We start from the raw sequence: 25,319 nt of genomic DNA on the forward strand, positions 1-25,319 counted from the left end.
CGGTTCGAATCCCAGCCAGGTCAACATCTGCAAGGAGTTTGTATGTTCTCCGCGTGTCTGCGTGGGTTTCCTCCGGGCACTCTGATTTCCTCCCACATCCCAAAAACATACAGATAAGTTAATTGGCTTCCCCCTAAATTGGCCCTAGACTATGATACATACACTACACGATATAGACATGTGACTATGGTAGATACTAGATTGTGAGCTCCTCCGAGGGACAGTTAGTGACAAGACTATATATACACTATGTACAGTGTTGCGGAAGATGTCGGCGCTCTATAAATAATAATAATACTTGGGACCTTGGACCACTTTAGAATGGGCTCTAGGTCTGTCACCGCCGCCACCATGTGCGCGCCCCCGCCTGCCTGGCCGCGGCTCTCCTGCTCCTGTCTGAACAACTGCTGTCCCTGCGGCACGTGAGCAGCAGCGTAACGCAGACACACACACACACACGGACATGGGATGCAGAGACACAGGGATTTTATTAGGTAGGATTATTGCCTCCTCTCTTGGTGGCCTTCCACCCACATACCCCCCCCCCCCCCCCATATAACCGTAGTAGGAGCCCCCCCCCTCCCCCATAGCAGCATGAAAGCCAAATCTGAGGTGAGAATTTTAGTTAAAAAAAAAATCCTGCCTGATACAGACGGCTAGGATCAGGTAGCCTCAATTCCTGCTGCTCTCCACCACTCCTCTGGTCAGCAATCCTTTACTTTCATTTTCAGTGACCCCTGGGGTCAGGACGCTGTATGTCTCATCAGGGAGGCGGGGTGAGGCAGAGCTGCCCAGTGACAGCTGGAGGAGGGTCGTTAGGACCACCCCCTGTGGGCGTTTTGCGGGCGTGCCTCACCTGCGAGGGATGCCCCCTTCCCCTAGAGATTGCTGCATGTCTGCAAATTCAGGGGGTGACAGCGTTGCACAGGGGGGCAGAGAGCGGCGCATAGGGAACACACAGGCATGTCATGGACCAGGGAACATGCCCATCTGCTCCCCCTGCACCGCCTCAGGTACACTTTAATGGACAACTGTAGTGAGAGGTATATGGAGGCTTCCATATTTATTTCCGTTTAAACAATACTAGTTGCCTAGCAGCCCTGCAGGTCTATTTGGCTGCAGCAGTATCTGAATCACACCAGAAACAAGCATCCAGCTAATCTTGTCAGCTCTGACAATATTGTCAGAAACACCTGATCTGCTGCATGTTTGTTCAGGGGCTATGGCTAAATGTATCAGTGGCAGAGGATCGGCTGGATAGCCAGGTAACTGGTATTGCTTAAAAGGAAATCAATATGGCAGCCTCCATATACCTCTTGCTTCAGTTGTCCTTTTAGTGACTTTTGTCTCCCCCCCCCCCCCACTCCTCCCCCACTCCTCCAGACAGTGTTAGCATGTTCGAAATAGTTGAATTTGGACCCTTGTTTGCAACTAAATATTTTGAATTAAAAAAAAATGTTTGGTTTGGGTCCGCTTTTAGACGTTTTAAATCAGGATGATACCATTTATTGGCTAACTAAAAATGAATAAGAATAAGCAAGCTTTCGGCCTTGCAGCCTTCCTCTGGCTTCCATAACAGGATGTAAGCCCGACGAAGGCTGCAAGGCCGAAAGCTTGCTTATTCTTATTCATTTTTAGTTAGCCAATAAATGGTATCATCTTGATTTAAAACGTCTTGCTTTTCCTGATGGCTAACACGGTACAATACCATACTGCTACTACGATTTCTTTTAGCGTTGTACTTATTTCCTGAATTCTTTATCTTCTTCTTCCTATAGGTGACAGTGACCTTGTCAATAATATGTATGAGCCCGACCCAGATCTTCTTGGCGGCGACAGTGCAGAAGAAGAGACAGAAGACAGTATTATGTCACCCATCCCCGTAGGACCTCCCTCTCCCTTCCCAACCAGCGAGGACTACACCCCAAAAGAGGGTTCACCTTACGAGGCCCCAGTCTACATTCCCGATGACATTCCTATCCCACCGGACTTTGAGCTCAGAGAATCCTCCGTACCTGGAGCCGGTTTGGGAATTTGGGCCAAAAAGAGGCTGGAGATTGGGGAGAGATTAGGACCTTACGTCATGATCCAGAAGACCACGTTAGGAGACCACAAGGAGACCAGCCTAGGATGGGAAGTAAGTCAAACCTCTGTCTGTAATTAAGTGCAGTCTTTGCCTTTTTTCTCATTTGTTTGTAAACAAATTATGGTCTGGCTGAGGCCTAGAGCAGGAGGATATAAGTGGGCAGCCTTGTAATTGTAGAGTGGTGAGAATTATTTCACTTGTCTCAGTCATAACTAACATTTGCTGTGTTTTATTTTCATAATCAACCCATTGTAAAATGTAAGATTCTTTTCCACAAAGAGCTCAAAATAATAATTTCCCATTGTAATGTATTTCTAATCACCCTATGTACAGGATAAACAGTGGAAACCCTTTTGGAAAACCGTGAAGTGAGCGAACTCCCTCGTGTGTTCATTGATCACTAGATCTCCTAAGAAGAATAGATCAATTCTGGAACATTTAATGATTGGGGATTTGAATTGTTTTTTTTTTTATTGGGGGTGGGGGGAATTAATTTGTGTTTAGCGGAAACTCAAGGAGAGATCCAAACCTTGGACCTTTGTAAGGCAAGAGTCCTGTCCACTACGCCAAATTGCCGCCTGTTATTACTCATGCCCATTTGTGACCGGCTGGCTTTGAACATGCTCAGTCAGCTAAGTGCAAAGGAAGTTAAGGAATGGTTGTCCCGTCTTCAAGGTGTCCTTAGGCTTTTTGCGTACATTTTTGAGATTTTGATGAATGCCATTCTGGGCAATTCCATCAATATCTCGTAAACATTGGGCACCTTGCCTCTTTAAGCACAAAGCAGGTTATTTATCTATCATGGCCGAGACTATCCGTACAGAAAATGTTAGCTTCACCGCCACAGGTAATCTAAAATTTCCATGTCTTCCTGCATGATTGATGTCGTTATTTTAAAGGCCAAGTTCAGCGAGACACGTTATTTGTGGAAGGGGCCTGAGCATTGAGCACAATTTATTCTGCGTGATACAGAGAGTGAGACGACAGATGCTTCGCCTGAGGGGATGTTCCATCACTGCGCCGACTCTCCCTTTCCGTACAAACCATTTATTTCTGATCCGTTACGGTCATTTCCTAGGTGGATGATGGGCACATCACAGCTCCAAGTAGTACGTGTATTAATGCTCATCTCTGTACGGCATGTTTCCCGCCAAAACATGTCTGATTTCATTCTAAACCATACAGCAAATTATCACTAAGGCCTGATTCACATTGGCTGCTTAGATAGTGTACCAGTGACTCTGCCTGTGCTCAAATCTCACCCAAGGTCTCTTCACTGAATAGGTGCTTGCTTACTGAACAGGAAGACAGGAAGAGATCATAGGCAAACGCAGGGGGATTACAGCTGCCCAGAACCCCCCCCTCAGACCAGGGCTGTCTGGGGACAGGTACAGGTTGAGACACCAGAATATCTGCAGGTATCTTGCAGCTCACAGCACTGCCCCCTTTCTTTCCCTGCTACAGTTGACTTTGGATGGAGCAGCAGTGTGTGTACAGAGCATGGAGCAGCTCTGGTGAACTTAACAGTCAGGTATTAGCACAGCTCTGTGCCCTGCTGTGTGAATGTTTCACTTTCCCGTTCATTAGCCATGTCGGCTGTCCTCATTATTATCTGTATCCAAACTGCTCCTGATCTATCCCATTGTCGGAAATTGCATTATTTGTACCAAGCATGATGTCCTACCATATTCTTATACTGTATTGTGTGTGGCTGAGGGAGACCTTTCAGTAATCCCCCCCCCCCCCCTTAAAAATCCTGAGTTTGCCCCTGGAGATGAGATTCAAACCCTGATCTCCTGTGTCAGAGGCGGAGCCGCTGACCAGTACACTATCCAGTCACTGCTACACTATTCAGTCACTGCTACTGCCTACTGAGCACACCCTGGTGGCTGCAGCTCTGGCGCTTTGGGTCCGCCAGGAGAAAAGTGTGATTTAATATAAAATTCTTCCTCTGTACCACAATGGTCGGAGCCATGCTTATGCGCTTTGAGTCCCACGGGAGAAAAGCGTTTACAAATGTTATTTGTTGTTGTTGTTGTTGTTAATAAATGTTCTGTGTCTTGTCTTGGCCAAACTCTGCACCTCCCGTGTGTCAGCTGCTGATCTGCTGGGGAACTTGCGTCATCCAGTGAGCAAATAGGCAGAAAAGACCCCTATTACAGCACAAAATACAGTATGTAGGAGTACAACTCACCAAAAAATCTGTAGCAAATTGTATCAAAAAGGCACAGTGGAAGCGCATACGTCCTTCAATAATATTGTAAAAATTAGGCACCTAATTTCTTCAAAGAATCTTCCAATACTAATTCACACCTTCATCACATCATCATGGCTGGACTATTGCAATGCTCTTTACGTAGGCCTTCCAAGTAAAGACCTGCACCGCCTGCAGCTAGTACAGAATGTTGCTACAAGACTGTTAACAAGCCAGCCCCGCCACAGCCACATAACACCAATCCTTTGCTCACTACACTGGCTACCAATAAAATGGAGAATCCTCTTCAAAATTGGCTTGCTAATATTCAAATCCCTCCCTACATTACCTAGGCCCCGGATACCTGAAGGATTTCTTGCAACTGCGTCATACCGCCCACAACCTCCCTTCAAAAGGATCCAATAACTTGACTACCCCCGAGTTCAATTAAAAACCCTTGGAGCCAGAGCTTTCTGTTGTGCTGCCCGTACCCTGTGGGATGCTTTGCCGAACTTAATCAACACAGCTCCAACCCTGGACACGTTTAAATTAAACCTGAAAAACCACCTGTTTAGTCTGGCATTTATGATCATATAACTCCCCTGTACACATCATTATGTTCCGATCTGAGACAAGCTTATACGCTTTGGCTTACAGTAGAAATGCACTTTGCAAATGTTTTGTTGTTGTTGATAAAACACCTGTTTAGTGCATCATCATTAAAAAATCAGTTAATGGCATAAACACCTACAGGATGGGAGAGGGAGAGAAGTATTAACAATTCAATCTGAGGTCAACAGCCATGTCGCACCCACCAATTTGGTGCTTCATTATAACCAGGAAGCAATTGCATGTGATGGGAAGATTGGATTGACGGTGGATATGGCAGCTATGATACTCCACATTGTATGTAAGTCATTTAAATTAAACAAAAGTTTGCTTTCCTAAAACAGAAATAATTTGCGATAATTCAGGTTGGAGTGAGCTTGAGATGTCTCCCAGAGCACCACTGCTGAATATATGCAAATTAACCATTGTAGCTCACTCCAACCTGAATTATCGCAAATTCTTTCTGTTTTAGGAAAGCAAACTTTTTTGTTTTTCTTACTTAGTAAGGGGGCTTTTAGGACCATTGTAGTCCCTTACACACTCCAATGAGTTCTGGGTCACCATGAGCTTGCTGGTTAGTCTGTGCCCCATTTAAATTAATTATCTTTGCTTTAAAGGGGAGGTCACTGTGTGGGGTTATTGTGCTGACGAAGAATCAATGGGTGGATGCAAAACGGCTGTCGACCTCTGTTTGTGCTATTAACATTTATTTCAATGATGTCTAAATAAACAAATTGTTTTATGGACGGATGTGTGCTACCACAGTGCCATTCTGAAACCGTGTGCACCATCCAGTTGCTGTGCAGTTGGCAGTGTTTGTAACCGCACACAGTGGTTGACATATGGTGCAGTTACTGTGAAGTATGTAGTACGTACTATGAAGACGTAATGCTGCCAACTGCCAGTGTCAAAGAGGCCTTACAAACCATAGTGGGGTATAGGGCTTGACTTACTATATTTCGTCAGCGGTGAAGAACGCTAACCAACATTGCATGGGAGAACCAAAGTGTTCCACCAAATCTCCACTGGATTTATTCCTAAAAATAAACCATTGTTGGCTGTGTAGGATTATTTTTTTGGGGGTGAACCAGGAGAAACGGGATGCTCATAGGGATGAGCGCACGTATTTTGCGGAATTCCATTCCGCACAAGATCTTCACAATTTTGAGTTAAAAACTTGGAATCCAGACATCTAAATTCAGAAAGCTGAACGAAATTACACAAATAGTGAAAAGTGTCTATTGAGCCTGCTCAAGGGACATGAATGAAAACATTTGTATTTGAAACTGCAAAAATTCAAAGCGCAATTAGAACCTATTGTGAACATGTTTTCACAAATTCATAGTAACTGTATTTACCCTTACGGCCAGTGTGAAAATATATTCTCAAAAAATGATTACTGTATATTCCTGCGTATAAGACTACTTTTTAACCTTTGAAAATCTTCTGAGAAGTTGGGGGTCGTCTTATACGCCGGGTGTCATTGATGCCGGGTGATACGCCCTATCCTGTTACCGCCTCTCAGATCTCCCTGCTGAGTGCAATCTATTCTTCCATACCGCTCTGATAAACAGGTAGACAAGGAGAGCTGACCAGTCTACTTAAGGAGAGTTGACCAATGCAACAAGTCAATTGACTATATACTGTTATATACTGGGTAACACATACAGTACAGCACCAGTATCGTTTCATACACAGCACCAGCACATGATTTTTTTTATTTTTTTATTTGTTGTGCGTTGGTTGAGGGGTAGTCTTATATGGCGAGTATATCCCAAACTCTATATTTTAAATGGAAAAGTTGGGGGGTCGTCTTATACGCCCAGTCGTCTTATACGCCGGAATATACGGTACTTCACGATTTTGCAATGCAAACTCGGAATCCACAGAATTTGACATTCATCCCATGCAAATGTTTTTAAAGGAATACTGTAGTGGCTGACGTCACTGGGACTGTAAGGCACAGTCCCAGTATGGTCTGCGCCTGCGCAGTATGCTCCAGGTGAAGTCAGTGGGAGCAAGGACGCAGCCGCACAGGCACAGCAAATTCTGGAAGTGAACTGGAGGCGGGGCCCGGAGCATCGGTGAAGGTCTTGGGTCTGTGGGGACTGTTAGAAGCCCCAGGTAAGTCCAACTCTTCTTCCCCCTACAGTAGTAGTCCTTTAAGTTTTGTTGGTTTTGGAATTCAGCAATTCTTACCATCTCTAATTGCTTAGATCTTTGGGGGATTTGTAGAGTTGGGGCTAGGTTGAGCGTTGATCACAGGAAGAAATGAAATCAAACAAGAGATGGTTACTTTTTCGAACTACAAGACAAAATGCCTCTCCAATGTCACAGAAAGCTCTGAGTTCCTCGTGGCACCTCTGGGAACTTCTGATGGTTCTTTAATTAACCTTGAGACAACTTTACTCTCCTCCTGATATGAGGCTGTATTTGCTTTCTTATTTTTAAGTAATGTTCCATATCTAAGTTAGTCATTGTATGTGTAGCCTGGTACGGGCTGTTTCTATTATTTGAGGTGCTGTTGACTTTGCGATATTATTTATTTTTGGACTACGTGAGAATACTTTCTCCATGGCGCTCCTCTTGTTCCTCTGGCATTCTTTTGTTCGCTGATCGTGATCTGACAGCCAACTTTTTACACCAGCATTTAAAACTATTTGCCCTCCAACTAACGTCCTCAAACAGAACTCCGGACCCACCCAACCACTATCTCTTTTGACTTTGTTTTCACATGACATGGCGATAAATTATGTGCTTTGTGTGGCATCTTTTATCTGACAGATCTCTCTGTCTGCAGATTTTTTTTTTTATTTTTTTACAAGATGGGTCTTTTTTAAAATCTACAGATGATAAAAAAACGCAATTGAATTAATTTTCTCTTTGCACAAGGATGGGTTGTTTGGCGACTCTGGAAAACACCTTCTCAATGCTTTCGGGAATAGATTTATGGAAGAAAGAAAACCTCTTTTCAGAGTTGGGATTTCCAGAGAATGGAAGGGTCTGTTAACTTTTTTCATTTGTGGTTGTTTAGTAGGTCAGAGGGTCAAATGTAAAAAAAAATAAAAAAAAAAATGGTCCACTTTTCTGTCAAATGCACATTTGTAATATCTGAAGAGGCGCACTTGCGGGTTACGGTATACAGAAAATAAAATGAAAATGCCACTTTGGCAAGGATGCAATGCAAACCAACTCTACCATCTTCAGGGCTGGAACCCTGAAACCCACTAGAGCGTTTTTTTTTTTTTTTTGAGTGTTTAGGGAGTAATTCCAAATGCTAGCGATTTTCCTAATCACTTCCCTAATCCCTAATCATGTTTATGGGTGGGCCAAATTCCATTGGAGCAATTGCGATTACCAAAAACGCAAACGCAGGAAATGCAAGTTTTTTTGAGTGTTAGTGTTTAGCGGTTAGCGTTTCTGCAATGTAAAGTATATAAACGCTGGCGAAATCGCTCATGAATCACTATACAGAGCGATTTGCTAGCGTTTTTAAATTACTGCACACTATAAAAAAAAAATTAAAATTAATTGAAAGGACCAATCATAATTAAAACCGCTAATCGCAAAACGCTACACAATCGCTGGCAAAAAGCTTACACTTTTTAAAATCACCAGAAAACGCTCATGAAATCGCTTACAAAACGCTCATTAAAACCGCTGGTGATTGCGATTAGCGATATCGCTTTGTAGTGGGTTCCAGGCCTCAAGTTTAAAAATTTGAAAACTCTGCTTCGCAGATGGTTAACAGGTACATTTTACAGCAAATCTGATGGGAAAATAAACCAATGAGGCAAACAATTGTCAATATTTCTAATCCTAAGGCTGATTTCACACATAGTGCAGTACGAATATCCTGCGCAGCAGAACAATCCCACCACACCATTACCGTGTGGCAGAGTGCAGCGACAGAGTAATGCAGAGGCCGCGCCCCACTCAGTCACATGCTTCCTACTGGACAGGAAGTACATCACTGAACCTTGGCTGATCGGCACATGATGGCCACACCACTACCACACCAATTTAAAGATACTCTGAAGCGAGAATAAATTTCGCTTCAGAGCTCATAGTTAGCAGGAGCACGTGTGCCCCTGCTAAACCGCTGCAATAGCGCCGCTAAACGGGGGTCCCTTGACCCCCAAACCCCCCACTGTGACACTTGGTCGCAGACTTGGTCGCTCCTGGAGGCAGGGCTAACGGCTGCAGCCCTGCCTCCAGTTGCGTCTATCAGCGGCGCATCGCCGCCTCTCCCCCGCCCCTCTCAGTAAAGGAAGACTGAGAGGGGCGGGGGAGAGGCGGAGATACACGCTGACAGACGCGCGTGGGGCAGGGCTGCGGCGGTTAGCCCTGCCCCAACCAGGAAGCGCTCCCCCGCTGTACGGAGGGGATTTGGGCGATCAGGGACCCCCGTTAAGCCGCGGGATAGCGACGGTTTAGCAGGGGCACATGTGCCCCTGCTATCTATGAGGTCTGAAGCAAGATTTATTCTCTCTTCAGACTCTCTTTAAATAGATTGTTGCAGTGCCATAGACTCCAATGCAATCCTGTGCTGAGCTATACCACCGGTAACACCCAGCAATGCACTGCAGCGTCTGCGGCGTCCGACGCACTCCCGTCGTAATGCACACCATGGGTAGTGTGGCCAGTCTCATAGAGACTAATCGCCAGTGCGACATGGGAGCAGCAGGGGAGAGTACCGTAACGCGCTGTACTAGTGTGAAGGGGGCTTTAACCATCTTAGTGTAATCCCGAGTCAGGCTCGGGGCGGAAATTTAATGTGCAGGGCTGCCGCAGATCTATCTAGTGGTATGAATTTCTAGGGTCTAAAAGGGTGTGAAAAAAATTGCACCGCTTTCAGACACTAAGATCCGGAAATAATCCTAACACCAGGGAGGATAATAGGTAGGATACCATAGTAACTTTTTTTTTTTTTTTTGCGATCAAACATCTTTATTGAAAGTGAAGATAAATAGTACATACTGGTTGAACCATAGTAATTTTTTTTAAAGGGTTAAAGTCTAGAGTAAAGTAATGATTGCGTCATGCAAATGATGATGTTTAGTCAGCTCCCATACAGGCAAATCTTGAACAGTTTCACTTTTATTCTGTACCCTGCACTCAAAAGTGTTTTTCTCAGTCACAAAAGAGTTTTATGACCTCTAATTAGTCATCAGTGAGAGTTATGCTGTTCTGACTGCATTGATTGCTGTCCAACACCCGAGAAAGTGGCATGTAGAGCCTTAACCCTTAGGGCTATTTTCCAATTACTATCAGATCGCAAAATGCTTCATACTTACTTAACTGGTGCACTACACATGGGTTTGTCTCCACAAATATGATGCGTTTGCGACGCAATGTTTTACAGTTGCCATCATCGCATCTGCTGCCTTTTATGTGTGCTTGAGCTCTAATACAAAGTATAGGTGCCCATGAAAATCACATACCGATTGTGCCAATTTGGCAATTCAAAATATTTTCTTGCATGTGTTGTTTGTTTTGTTTTTTTCCTGGGGGAAATCTCAAACTCACTGCAGTTGCACCGTATGCTGGACAGGTCTCTGTAGTCTGGATGAAGTCCGCGCACTCCCAGGTTAGAAAAGTCCAAAGGGCTTTATTCAGAAGTCACAGACACAGCATAGAACGGCTCGACAGATCAGCCGATGTTGTGGCAGAATTGCTGTAGTGGAAAATGGGAGAAATGCAATCGAATTGCAGCAGCTTCTCAAATACATTGAGAAAGAGGAAATGTAACCCAGACTAGTTCTATGTAGGATTGGGACTGAACAGACGTGTTTATATCATGTCACATCATGATGCTGCATGTCACTTCAGAGTCCCACACCTGGCACATTTCTGGACCGTCTCTTGGCAACTGTACTCAAGAGTACACTGCCTGGGTTACCTACACCACTTAGCATTGCTCGGGTTACCTTCACTGCCTACCATTGCCTAGGTTACCTACACTGCCTACTGTTACCTGGGTTACCTACACTACCTACCATTGCCTGGGTTACCTACACCGCCTACCATTGCCTGGGTTACCTACACTACCTACCATTGCCTGGGTTACCTACACCGCCTACCATTGCCTGAGTTACCTACACTACCTACCATTGCCTGGGTTACCTACACTGCCTACCGTTGCCTGGGTTACCTACACCGCCTACCATTGCCTGGGTTACCTACACTACCTACCATTGCCTGGGTTACCTACACCGCCTACCATTGCCTGGGTTACCTACACTACCTACCATTGCCTGGGTTACCTACACTGCCTACCGTTGCCTGGGTTACCTACACTGCCTACCATTGCCTGGGTTACCTACACCGCCTACCGTTGCCTGGGTTACCTACACCACCTACCATTGCCTGAGTTACCTATACCACCTACCATTGCCTGCGTTACCTACACCACCTACCATTGCCTGGGTTACCTACAACCACCTACCATTGCCTGGGTTACCTACACTGCCTACCATTTCCGGGGCTACCTACACCACCTACCATTGCCTGGGTGACCTACACCGCCTACCATTGCCTGGGTGACCTACACCGCCTACCATTGCCTGGGTGACCTACACCGCCTACCATTGCCTGGGTTACCTACACTGCCTACCGTTGTCTGGGTTACCTACACTGCCTACTGTTGCCTGGGTTACCTACACCACCTACCATTGCCTGGGTTACCTACTCCGCCTACTGTTGCCTGGGTTACCTACACTGCCTACCATTGCCTGGGTTACCTACACCACTTACTGTTGCCTGGGTTACCTGCACTGCCTACCATTGCCTGGGTGACCTACACTGCCTACCATTGCCTGGGTGACCTACACTGCCTACCATTGCCTGGGTGACCTACACCGCTTACCGTTGCCTGGGTTACCTACACTGCCTACCGTTGCCTGGGTTACCTACACCACCTACCGTTGCCTGGGTAACCTACACCGCCTACCATTGCCTGCATTACCAAGTAGAAATTTTCACTCCGGTGCTACAGACTCTGAGTTGATGCTAATGCTTCTGTTCACTTGATGCTAACGCATGCAGCTTGGCGTGGGGCCGATGGACTGCAGCAGCCAGTTATTCCGATTGGCCCGTTTCCAAGTTGCATCGCTTTCGCCAAAGAACGTCATTTCCTCTCGCTGCCGGTTCTAGAAATTCTCAGCTGTTCGCAGACAGAAATGGAATAACATTATTTTAAAAAAAGTTAAAAAATTAACCGGCAAAGAACGACTCGCGAAGCCCACGACGTGTATTTATGGCGATTTAATAACGAAAGAGGAATTTCCCCGGCAAATGAAATCACAGATTAAAAAAACACAGCAATGACTCAAATCCGCTCTGGTATAAAAATCGTTGTGTATTTTTTCTCTCGTATTCCTGTCGGAGTCTCGGAAAGGATATGATTAGGTTAATAGTCATCGCTCCTTGTTACTCAGTAAATTAAATTGTGTAGAATGGGGGGGGGGGGGGGGGATAGATGCTTCGATGCGCACTTATTTATTTAATTTTTCTCTTTTTAAAGAGCTCCTTTTATTTTGTGAGATGTGATTGGATTTATGCATGCTCCCCGGGAGTCTATTACTCCCCTGACTGCTGACACAGAGCCCGGCGAGTCACCGGGTCAGGCATAAATCACAGCACATTTTCCGTTTATTGCCCCCGTGGACCAGGAGGAGAATAACCCTGCGCCGGGATTCTGATCATTTGTTGAGTAAATAATGACATTTATCATAGCGCTGTTTATTTTACTAATTAAAAGATGGCTGCCTCTGACAGGCCGCGGAAGAAATATGGCCTCCGCTCCCGGGCCATTTGTATTCCGGACCCGGGCCTGCTAGCAGCAGGTTGGCCAGACAAAGCTGAGCTCCGCTACATTCACACATACAGAGGAAAGAAGCGCTTAAAGTGAACCTCCAGACTAAAAATCTACTCAGCAGCACTGAAAAGGCTTGGTGTTTCTTTAACAGTTTCACAGCATCGGAACTTTATTTTTCTTACCCAAGCCTCATTTTTAGCTGCACAGAAGAAAACTGCCCAGGCATTTTTCCCCTGATGCGGTGCAAAGCATGATGGGATTTATTGTTCTCGTTCTGCTGTTTTGGTGCACATTTTTCTTTCAAATATTGAATTTGAGATCTGAAGCCTAGCACGCACCTGGAAGGGGTGATCAGGACACAGGACAGTTGGAACTGTCTCATGCTCCCTGTCACCTATTTTCAACCAAAAAGATGGCTGCCCCCATGAAAAAGATGGCTGCCCCCATGAAATCACAAACATTTTCCTGTTCTTTTAAAACAGAGTGGGTAAGAGATTATATTACCTATCTATTTTAATTAACATAACTAATGTAATTTAATGACAGTGTGTTTGTTTAGGCTGAAGTTCCCCCTTAAACAGGCCTGCACACCACAGCGACCAATACTTCTCCAACCATTTTAAAGAAAAGATACAACATAAAATTCTTCAGCTTTACAAGCATAACAAATGACTGCACGTTAAAGTGAACCTGAACTCTTGCACAGGACAGAAGGAAAACAGAGAGAAATACACCCTGTATGTTATTTGAAAGCAGGAAGTAGACACACTGCAGATTTGCTGCAGGAACAAAGTAGCTGTAACAAAGAAATGTTTTTCTTTAAAGGTTGTTATGCTGTTGCTTACTTTTTAGAGCAGAGAGGAAGTTCGGAGTTCAGGTCCGCTTTAAAATCCAGGTTTGTAGATTTAATAGAGTAAAAAAAGTTTCGAGTTGAATAGGGATCGGTTGAAAAGGGCGCCCGAGCTGACATCAATGTTATTTCTGGAACAATGGGCTACAAGGTGTAGAAAAGGGCGCCCGAGTTTTGATATAGGCTACAAGCGGGCTCCCCTTTGTAGCCCGTATTTTTTCGGCTACAAGGTTTTCGGCTACAGTAAGGTGCCCCTCTGTAGCCCATATTATTGCATTTTTTGTAGCCTAAGTTTTTATATGGGCTACAAGCACTGTAAGCCGAATTATTTCATTCCCCCACTATCCATGGCGGCCTGGAGGGGGAATAGTAATTAACACATCCCGGAGTTTTTTTGTATCCGAAGTTTTTAAATGGGCTACACCAGGCGCCTTTTTTTAGCCGAAGTTTTTATATGGGCTACACCAGGTGCCTTTTTTGTAGCCGAAGTTGGTATATATATGGGCTCCACCAGGCGCCTTTTTTGTAGCCGAAGTTGGTATATATATATGGGCTCCACCAGGCGCCTTTTTTGTAGCCGAAGTTGGTATATATGGGCTCCACCAGGCGCCCTTTTTTACCGGCGCCCTTTTCATGTAGACCCGTTGAATATTAGTTAGGTGCCAGGAAGAGTTTAAAGAGGAACTTTCCCAAAAGGTGTGTGTGTGTGGGGGGGGGGGGGGGGGATGCATTGCAAAGTGAGAGGTTGAAATGAATGATAACCTCCGTGTAATTTGTTCATCATGTTTCATCCACTGTGAGCCTGCATCTTTATGGAGGCCGCCATATTTATTTCCTTTTAAAGAGACACTGAAGCGAAAAACAAATGATATAATGAATTGGTTGTGTAGTACGGATAATTACTAGAACATTAGTAGCAAAGAAAATATTCTCATATTTTTATTTTCAGTGTTAGTGTTTTTTATAATATTGCAGCATTCTCTAATATTTGCAGTTTACACACTACTCAGCACTCTGGATGATTTTACAGAGCAGGCCAGTGAACTATTGACCTGACCTCTGCAGAGAAAAAAACTACAGTGACTGACAGTTGAGATGCATCAGAAGACAGAGCTCTCTGTGACTTTGAAAGTCGTGGCGCTCAATGGCTCTTTTGCATAGATAACTGGAGTTTCTTAACTCTTCCTGTACTGGAAACAATTAGACTTATGTCTCTGCTCCTATTGTTTTATTTCTTAGCAGTGCTACACATACAAATCATTATATCACCATTTTATTTTTTATCGCTTCAGTGTCTCTTTAAGCAATACTCCTTTTGGTAAGGTGAAGCTCAAAGAACAAAATCAGAAAGGAATATGCAGTAGAATCTTATAACAGTAAACTCAGATATAGTAAACTCCATCCTCAGGTCCCACCATATGTGTCTGTATAAATATACAATGTATTGCCACTTCTGATATAGTAAACTTCTGATACAGTAAACTACTTTTCCTGATCCCTTGGAGTTTACTATAATGAGATTCTACTGTAGAACAATGTTTTTGACCACTACAGTTGGAAGCATTATGATGACAGACAGAGGCGCCCAGACTTGGACAGACTTTGTTACAGTTACTCCCATATTGCCCGAGGAAGCTGGCCTGCCCCACGAAACTTGTCACAAATGAGTAAATTCCAATACAATGATTTCTATTTCCACAAAAGACCTTTTGTGTCATCTGTTGGGAGGTAAGTCCACCACTTACGTCCAATTTTAAACTGTTTATAGCAATTTTAATCTATTTTGGGAGTCTGTTTCCAATTTTCAATCTCACTATAATGGGATGTTCAGCGCGCAAAAATTGGATGTGTCAAAAATGATGGTATAGGGTACTGGGGAAAGAAACACCGAGACAACGGGAGCCCAAATTATACAGCATGTCACAGATGGATGAATATATAAATGTGTTTGAAATGAGAATACTCACAAAGGGGGGTTGCACTAGAGATAGGCACCCCGAATGCGGACTTTAGACCACAGCGGCACTTTATTTGGCCTGAGGAAGTGGGCTAGATCCCCCGAAATGCTTTGCCTCTGCTTATTAAATAAATAGTTCTACTCAAAGTGAGTTGTCGTCTATGAGGTAAGCCACCTCAATCTTTTGATTTTAGTGATTTTAACTTTTTTATACTTCCTGGGCGCCTCTTTACCTTCTTCTGTGTCAAAAATGAGATCAGAATCTCACGTTTTCTACAATTACGGGATTGAGGGCTGGTTAGTAGCTGGTTGTTGCCCAGCCTCAGCGACAGCCGGGATTCGACGGGACGGTAGACGTCCTCCAAGATCTAACGAGACATTTGTGAGATTTATACGAGGAAGGAGAAATGACTAAATATATGCCGGTGAAATGTGTCCCGCGATTTCCATAAGCGGGAATAACTCCGGCGTGATGGAGATGAGCGCACAGACTTTAAATAGATCTCCCTTACTCACAGGGGAAGGAAATAAATCATTTCTCTTCATATTTGGAGAATCATCAGGCCATGCAGACTCCTTCATAGAAGCCTTTTTTTTTATCATCCTCCGCCGTATCGGCGAGAAGCGAACTTGCGAGTCGCACAGAATTAATCCTAACAGAATTATATATATTACTTCCCGCCAGACAGTGGGCTGTTCTCCAATATTACCACAACAAGCAACGGTGAATCCAGGGGCTAAAGGTGTCCATTATGGAGCAATTTCCCACACGATTGACTGTGCAATCGATCTGGACCATTTATTGTGCCGATCGACGAATCGAGACAAAAAATCGTTCAATCGATCGTTCCGCCTATCCAAATTTTGGAATGATTCTTTTAGTCTGATTGGATTGCTTATCGGTTTCCTCTCCCTCAGTGGGCCCGAACTTGTATTGTAAATGGGCACCTTTACAGGTCTGTTCCTTGGTAATATCTAGCATTTTCATCTTTAAAGAGATCCTGTAATAAGAGGATAAGGGGGCTGCCATGTTTATTATATTTGACAAATTGATTTTCTCCCAACTACCCGATTTTTTTTTTTCCGAACGATCATTTCCGTGGCCTGGCGATGTGGGTACAGGTGCGTGTCACGTGAACGATGTTTAGCTGCGCGCGGAGATAACAACCGTCATGGCTGATCGGATCTTTAAGATCCCCAACGACTGCGCAAAGTACAGTGATCGCTTGACCCGTTTGCGCCCATCGTGTGACATTGCGCATATCCCCCGGACGGAACATGGATCAGAGAGCGCACGGCGTCGTGGGATGTCGCCGGGATCCATCATTCTGGGGCGTCAGGTGAGGATTTAGCTTAAAGGATACCCGAAGTGACATGTGATATGATGAGATAGACATGGGTATGTACAGTGCCTAGCACACAAATAACTATGCTGTGTTCCTTTTTTTTTCTTTCTCTGCCTGAAAGAGTTAAATATCAGGTATGTAAGTGGCTGACTCAATCCTGACTCAGACAGGAAGTGGCTACAGTACCCTCACTGGTAAGAAATGCCAACTATAAACACTTTCCTAGCAGAAAATGGCTTCTGAGAGAAAGAAAGAAATAGGGTCAATAGTTCATAGATTTTAGCTCTGGCATACTTCAAAGAATGTCATTGAGCAAAAACAATAAAACATTTTAAACATAAAATAAAACTGTGGAATATCTTAAAAAGTCATTTTTAGGAAAAGGAATATAGATACAATCGTTTATTTCATTAGTTTAATTTCGCCTCGGGTGTCCTTTTAAACTCGTCCATAGACCATCTCACATTTTATGAATAAACAAAACAAATATAAAAAATATTCTAGTGCCGAACACAATAACATAGCCAATCAATGAAGCCCTACCCATCCCCTGTTCAGTTCAGATCCGCCCATTCTCTATCGCAGATGAGATAAACTGAAGACTGTCAGGACCTTTTGCACATTATAGATGCTGTACTCGGCCATTCAGAGTCATTTATCAGGAGTGGTTAGCGCCTCCGCAGTCCGTGAACGAGGGATTACAGCGCTTGCCTGGACCCTCTTTCTCAGCAGACGCTGTCTTGTGTGCAGGGAGAGGTAATCTGTAAATGGCTTTTATTGGTTAGGCCCCTCTTAAAGTTGAAAATTGCCCGCTGACGGCTAGCGAGTTGGAAAAGCAGATAATCTGTTTCCGCGGAGAGCGGTCTGATAATGACGGTAAAAGTGGAGGCCCTTAGCGGGAAGAGAACCATCGGCTTTCACGCTATTACTAAACGGGAAAAAAATAAGATAGAGGTGAACGTTAAATCACAACAGGTTTTCTTTGCAATTTTCTTCCAGTGTTTCTTTGTTTTGCTTTTTTTATAGGTCAGGTGAGAAAAAGTTAAAGCAGCAGGGACAGTAAAAAAAAAAAAAAAAAAAACACACACATAAGTAGATAAATACCTGTTTTACTTACATTACATATGTATTGTACTGTCCACATTTTGATTTCAGTGAATTCTATATTCTAAATAGAGAGAAAACTATTCCTGGCATTTTCCATTTTTACTTTTTCTGCCTGAAGCCAATCCTGGTGTCATTTCCTCCCTTACTCTTTTTTTTTTTTCAAGAAACTGCACTGTCATAGCTAGCTTGCTTTGTAAACAGCATAGATTAGATTTCAGCCGCTCACTGAACTACCCTCAGCCAATCAGTGAGGAGCAGGAATGTGGGAGGGGTGAAGACAATCGTACTTCTCGTCCGCAATGTAGCAAATAGAGCCAGGCTGACTAAGATAAGGTTCATTAGAGCAGACACATTTATGATTATATTGGAATGCTTATAATTCAGGGTCGGATTGTAGACTGCATAATAAATACCGAGCAGTGGGTAAATGGAATTTGATTTTCTGAAAGAGGAACTGTAATTAGATACATGGGAACATTATACAGTATTTGGAATACCCATTTTTTACCCTAATTACCCTGGTATCAGTGTCACAAAGGCTTCTTATATCTAGGCATGGTGTAAGGAAATCCCGATAGTAGAATCTCCGTAATTTTACCGTTATTCCACTATCCCCGATACATAGAATATCAGTAATTATACTGAAATTCTACTATCTCCCAATGTAACGCTGTACTCACACTCCCCTCTCTTATCTAGGTGTAACACTAAGGTCCCCTCTATATATGCCTATCACTAACCACCCTCACCTACGACATTAACATGGCGCCTAAAGTCATTGCCCCTCCCCCCCCTTCCTTCCCGGCACTTGCCTATATTATAGTTGAGCGCCTAAATCCATACTGTGAAACCCAGATGCTTAAGTTATCCCTTATTAACTTAATACAGACAGGGGCGTAACTAGAAATCACTGGGCCCCCTGCAAAACTTTGGATGGCCCCTCCCGCCAAAAACATGGCGCCTAAAGCCATTGCAACCCCCCCCCCCTCCGTCGGTCCTTCCCTGCACCTGCCTATATTATAGTTGAGCGCCTAAATGCATATTGTGAAACCCAATTGATTAAGTTATCTCTTATTAACTGTATACAGACAGGGACGTAACTAGAAATCACTGGGCCCCCTAGGAAACTTTGGATGCCTCCCCCCCCCCCCCCCCCCTCCCGCCAAAAAAAACCCACCAAAAACAGAAATTCGAAGGGCAGTCCAGGCAGGATATATGATCTCCCCCTGGCCCTGTCTGCTTGTTTGGTACTAAACAAAGTATAAAGAAGGACTCTGCACTCAGGAGCTGTGCAGCAACAAGCTGTATTGGAGTCACAAGATACACTACATGTGTTGGGCGGAGCCCTTCCATCCCTGAGGAAGGGCTCCGCCCGAAACATGCTGCGTATCTTGTGACTCCAATACAGCTTTTTGCTGCACAGCTCCTGAGTGCCCAATCCTTCTTTACACTTGTCCTGTACTTGCAGAAGGGGTGTTCCTGCAGGACATTGGTCACCGGCTGGCCGGTTTAGTGCCGGTTTTTCCCAAGACGTGGAATTTTCCTGTTTATTGTTCGGTACTGATATGGTGCTGAAGTGGGCTGTACGGGAGAATTCAGGTGTTTGAAATCCAACTGCTCCTTTAAGCTTTTACCAACCTTTGGTTATGGAGAAAATGTGATTTCTCTTTTCTTCTTTTCAAGAGCAAGTCTATCAGTCAGCCAGGACTCCTTCACCATGATGCAAATCAAGTGTCTTCTTACCCTGTAACTGTTTTATGTCAGCGCCTGTTCAGCCAAAGGGCTTGATTCACAAAAGAGTGCTAACTGTTAGCGTTTTCGCGCGAATTTTTGCATTGCGCGCGATCGCAAATTTTCGCGCGAAACGATAACGTTATCGATTTCGCGGTAAAATTCGCGTTTTCGCACGAAACCGTTATCGTTTTGCGTGAAAATTCGCGATCGCGCGCAATGCGAAAATTCGCGCGAAAACGGCCGTGCTAACAGTTAGCACTCTTTTGTGAATCAAGCCCAAAGTATTGACTGCATCTGTTTAATATACAGGCTGCCAGTAGAGGGAGCCTCTTCACTCTGTACACAAAAACTCACTTAAAGAGGAACTGTAGTGAAAAGAACATGAAGAGTAAACATACTTCATTTATTATTTTTCTTCCAATATTCATTTATAATCTATTTAGTCAGTGGTTGCCCATTGTAAAAATCTTTCCTCTCCCTGACTTACATTCTTTAATTCATGACAGGTGGAAACATCTTTAGCCCTGTCAGGTGATCTCTGTAGAATGTTTGTCTCTGAGAATTCTGAAGCTAGTAAAATATAGACATAGGACTATGGTAGGGATTAGATTGTGAGCCCCTCTAAGGGACAGTTAAAGGAATACTATCGATACCCAAGTGTTCTAAAATGACAGTGTGCAAATAATGTCTAAGTAGCTGTGTAAACATTTTCCTACTTTTCATGTTAAATATCAGAAGCAAAAGCTGTAATTTATTGAGGGTAGGATTTAGCTATATTGGGACAAATCAATTGCAGAAGGGGTGTCTGCTTCAATGCACAGCCAGAGTTGCATATCAGACTACAGAAAGCAAATATCAAACATATCAAACTCTGAAAGCAAAAACAGTATGAAAAGCTGTGACAATTAGTTACATTTCCTCTGCTCTCTTCAGACACGTCAGTCAGAAACACAGGACACAGGAGCTGCAGCTCTTGGGAGCTCTCTCTCTGTCACACACAGAGCTACACATATAGTTAATTGACCAAGTGTGAGGGGAATTTCCCCTCTCCTCATGGCTCAGTCAGCCGTCAGTTTTGGTGTCAGTAAACTTTAAATGTATTTTGCTAACAGTAAACAAAGAAGTTGCTACTAAAATGTATACACCAGTACTTAGCAGAACTTCCCAAACAATTCCTGTATCAATTGAAAAAAAATATGTGAATCTATAGTATTCCTTTAAGTGATGAGACAACATACTCTGTGCAGCGATGTGGAAGATGTCGGCACTATATAAATACTAAATAAAAATGCCTGGTCTCCCGGAATGCTCTGGGAGGAGAATTCTGCATAGCTAAACAGCCTAGGCTGTGACATCACTGGGAGGCTGGCACTACATACCAATACACAGGGATATATAGATATAGGAAGTGTTTCTGAAGCTTAAACCAGGATAATTACTATAAAAGTGGGTATCTAGAATGAATGCTTTCTATTATATGTCACCACAGGGTTGCTTTACCTGCTTCCGGACCAGCCTAATTAAAATCTAGGCCCCGTTTTTGACCTGTTATCCCTGCCAGGGCATAGATTTTAATTAGCCTGCCATGCTTCCACCCATCGGGTCGCTCTTCCGCCATCACTCGCCCTGCCATTGCTATGACAGCAGGTCAGAAGCCAATTACATTGGCTCCTGACCATGTGATCACTGTGAGCCAATCACAGGGTCAGAATCCAATGATATTGGCTCCTGACTGGCTCACAGTGCTCTGTTGTCATAGCTACGGCAGGGAGAGTGGGTTTCAGCAACAAGGGAGCGTGCAGACAGCAAGAGTGACGGGCCCATGCGGCGAGCTGTCGATAAGCCCCGTCGTGGTTTTTTTTTTTTTTTTGTACCAGCAGTCTCTGGTCTTTAAAGGGTTACTTAAGTCTCTTTATTGTGCCCATGCAGACTCCATTAAATGCTCCTGGCCCCGTCGGCAGCCACTTCCGGTTTCGACGACAGGAGCTGACAGGCAGGAACGCGAGTGATTCTTCGCGTTTTCAGGCCACAATAGCCCCCTCTATGCTGCTATAGCATATTGCATATAGCAGCATAGAAGGCACTATTGTGGCTGGGAACGCGAAGAATCACTTGCGTTCCCGGCCTGTCTGCTCCTGTCGCCGAAACCGGAAGTGGCTGCCGGCGGGGCCAGGAGCACGATACAGCTGCAGGGGACTGCTAGAAGCCCCAGGTGAGTAAAACTCATTTTTTTCCCAGAGACTTAAGGGGTCAGAGGCTGCTGGTACTGAAGTGGTTAAGAAATAAGGGGAGTCTGTTTATTATAGAACAGAATACCATTTTTCAATGTATGCAAAATATATATACTATTGCATTTTGGGGCATTTGTGATGTTTTTGTATCTAAACGTGTGTATATTTCAAAGAATGGCCAATTGAATAAGTGACTTTTATGGGGCAGGAAAACATGGGCAGCTAAGGAGAACCAGATTCAAAAACATGATCTTAATAAATCCTTAAAATGGAGGAACCAGAAATAAACTCTTTTTAATTTAAAAACTCTGCATATAAAACGTGAGTTCTGATCCATGCTACTGATACATGCACATTGGGGCATTTTGTCTTTTCTGACACATTTATTGATTTTGTGCATTTGACATACAACACATGGTTAGGTCAGAACAAACTGTTAGCCTGACGTGTTTCGCGACATTGAGGTTCACTTCATCAGGAGTACATTGGTTTTATAGTCAAAGGTAAGGAAATGTGCTAGTGACTAAAGCCAGGGAGCCAAATCCATTGTAATGTAAGACCCAGTACCAATGTCCATGACTATCTCAAAGCCATATATAGTCATGCAATCATATAAAAATTAACCACGATCAAGACAAGACACAGAACCTTCATATTCTGCTTTTTTTTCTCCTGGAGGACTCCAAAAAGCCAAAGCTGCGGTCACTAGGGTACGCTCTCTAGGCAATAGCAGTGTTAGAGAGTTGATTGATGGTTCTGACCCAGTTCTGTATCACACTTGAAGAAGAAAATTCGTTTCGAAAGCTTGCAAAGAAATCTTGTAGTTAGTCATTAAAGTCAATGGGAATCCATTTAAAAAAAGAGGGAAAACTCTGGGTCCTATAGAGTCTTCCCTCTCTTCTCCTGGCCCTTCGTTGTGGCAGCAGCTCCTCTGCTTGAATCCCCCGCTGCAGGGGACTTCAGAAGTCTTCAGAAGACAGGAGGCTCTATACTGCGCACGCTCGACCGCGCGCTCAAGCATGCGCAGTATGGAGCAGCCAGTCTTCTGGAGCAGTCGTGCTCCCGAAGACATCCAAAGCCTCTTTTCGGCAGTGAAGACAGCAATATTGGTCAAATACTGTTACGAGGGAGCCAGCACTGGAACGGGGACCGAGAGAGGAAGGCTCTATAGGACCAGAGCCTTCTCCCTCCTTAGGTAAGTATCGTTTTTTTTTATTTGTTTTTTTTTTTAAATGATTCCCATTAATGGTATCACCTAAACAACTTTTGTTGTTATGCCTTTGGATACTCTCCATGACTAATACCAGACCACAAGCAACTGGCTTCCTTTTTGCTATGGTACAAATGCCCTTATTCAATTCACCTTTTCTCTCCTAAGGTTTCTACCAGGAGGTACTTTTTCATCTCCTGTTTAAAACAACTTTTGCACTCTCCGCCCATATACAATTAGCATTTTCTGCTAGGAGATAATTTTTCATCTTCTATTTATAGTAATTTATGCTAGGAGGAGAGGACAATAAGGCTACGGGTAATCTCAATAATTACTCTTAATCGCTGAATTGCAAATTTATCAAAAATACTTGTAGTAATTCCATATAGTAATTCTATTTACAGTAATTTTTGCAATTGAAAAAGTACTAAAAGGTAGGTGAAAAAGAGCTATAAAAACTATTTTAAATTGAACCAGAGACGAAGCACCCTCATGTATTTTACCATATATATCAGTGGGAACATTAGAGAAAACCCCTACCTTGTTTTCTGTTTCATCCTTCACTGCTCAGCCTGCTTGTTATCAGCCCTGATAAAATCCCAGACTGAGCATTCAGTCTGGCTTTGCTCAGGAATCATCATAGCGGAGTCTGTCTTCTCTGATGTCTTTTCAAGCCCAAGCCTGCCCCCTTCTGGCTCTGCTATAATTCCTGAGCAAAGCCAGACTGAATGCTCAGTCGGGTATTTTATCAGGGCTGATGAGAAGCAGGTTGGGCAGTGAAGGATGAAACAGAGAGCAGGGTAGGTGTTTTCTCTAATGTTCCCACTGATGTGTGTGTGTATGTGTGTATATATATATATATATATATATATATATATATATATATATATATATATATATATATATATATATATATATGTATATGTATGTACGAGAGGGTGCTTTGTCTCTGGTTCACTTTAAGTATTTTCTTTCTTGCTTGTGATTTAAAAAGTATTTTATTGACTAGTTTGAAAATGGCACCTATGCGAAAACTTAGGTCTCTAATTTAAAAAAGTACCAGTAAAGAAGGTGATAAGTACTGTCAAAATTATTTTCAGTATTTTCTTGCTTGCTGGTTGCTTAGAGAGGAACTTCAGCCTAAACAAACATACTGTCATTAAGTTACATTAGTTATGTTAATTAAAGTAGATAGGTAATATAATCTCTTACCCACCCTGTTTTAAAAGAACAGGCAAATGTTTGTGATTTCATGATGGCAGCCATCTTTTTGGTTGAAAGGAGGTGACAGGAAGAGTGAGACACAATTCTAACTGTCCTGTGTCCTGATCACCCCTCCCAGGTGCTAGGTAACGTGAATAACAACATAGGAAATCCCATCATGCTTTGCACAGCATCAGGGGAAAAACGCCCGGGCAGTTTTCTTTGATGGGGTGGAGCTTAGCTAAAAATGCAGCTAAAAATGAGACTTCTATAAGAAAAACAAAGTTCTGATGGTGTGAAACTGGTAAAGAAACACCAAGCCTTTTCAGTGCTGCTGAGTAGATTTTTAGTCTGGAGGTTCACTTTAAAATGCATTTTATTGATAAGGTGTGAAAATATCACCCAGGAGAAAACTTAGGAGAAAAAAATGAATTAGACTGGGCCCCAAGGTCCTTCTTCAATCCACTTTTTTTCCTAAGTTGTCTCCTAGGAGATATTTTTTTCCCATTCTGTTTAAAATAACTTTTGCACTCTTCAACTTAAAAAGTACCATAAAAGTAGGTGAAGTACTGCCAAAATTATTTTTTGAAATGATCTTTCTTGCTGGTGGTTTAAAAGGCATTTTATTAATAAAGTATGAGAATATCACCTAGGAGAAAACCTAGGAGATAAAGCGAATTGAATAAGGGCCCAAGTCTGGAGAGGCAGGAAGCCCCGGACAGGAAACAGGAAGTGCAGCAAGTTGAGACAGGAAAATAAAAAATGAAATGCATTTCCTATGAACCAAATAGATTTAAGCAAAGGCGCCATTCCCGACCTCCGAAATCAAAGTCCTTTGGATGATGGGATCCCTTCGAGATAAAAGGGCAGCTCGCTGGAGGGGAAAAACAAATCATTTGGGAAGGATTTGGTTAGTTTGAAGAGTTTTTGTACTTTCACAAAATAACTTGCCTGGGATTTTGTGAGCGGTGTA

General features: G+C 43.5%; 1 protein-coding gene across 5 annotated transcripts in view; it reads left to right on the plus strand.

The window, feature by feature from the left end:
• Window positions 1-25,319, plus strand: part of PRDM16 (PR/SET domain 16) — an 805,072-nt gene that overhangs the window by 278,980 nt on the left and 500,773 nt on the right. For all 5 annotated transcript variants that reach the window (XM_068238856.1, XM_068238853.1, XM_068238857.1 and 2 more), the window contains one exon: window positions 1,779-2,137. In XM_068238856.1, the coding sequence (XP_068094957.1) occupies window positions 1,802-2,137 (336 nt within the window). In that variant the 5' untranslated portion in view covers window positions 1,779-1,801. The remainder of the gene's footprint in view (window positions 1-1,778; window positions 2,138-25,319) is intronic.

Source organism: Hyperolius riggenbachi, chromosome 6, assembly GCF_040937935.1.
Source record: "Hyperolius riggenbachi isolate aHypRig1 chromosome 6, aHypRig1.pri, whole genome shotgun sequence".
In the NCBI taxonomy this organism is placed as follows: Eukaryota; Metazoa; Chordata; class Amphibia; order Anura; family Hyperoliidae; genus Hyperolius; species Hyperolius riggenbachi.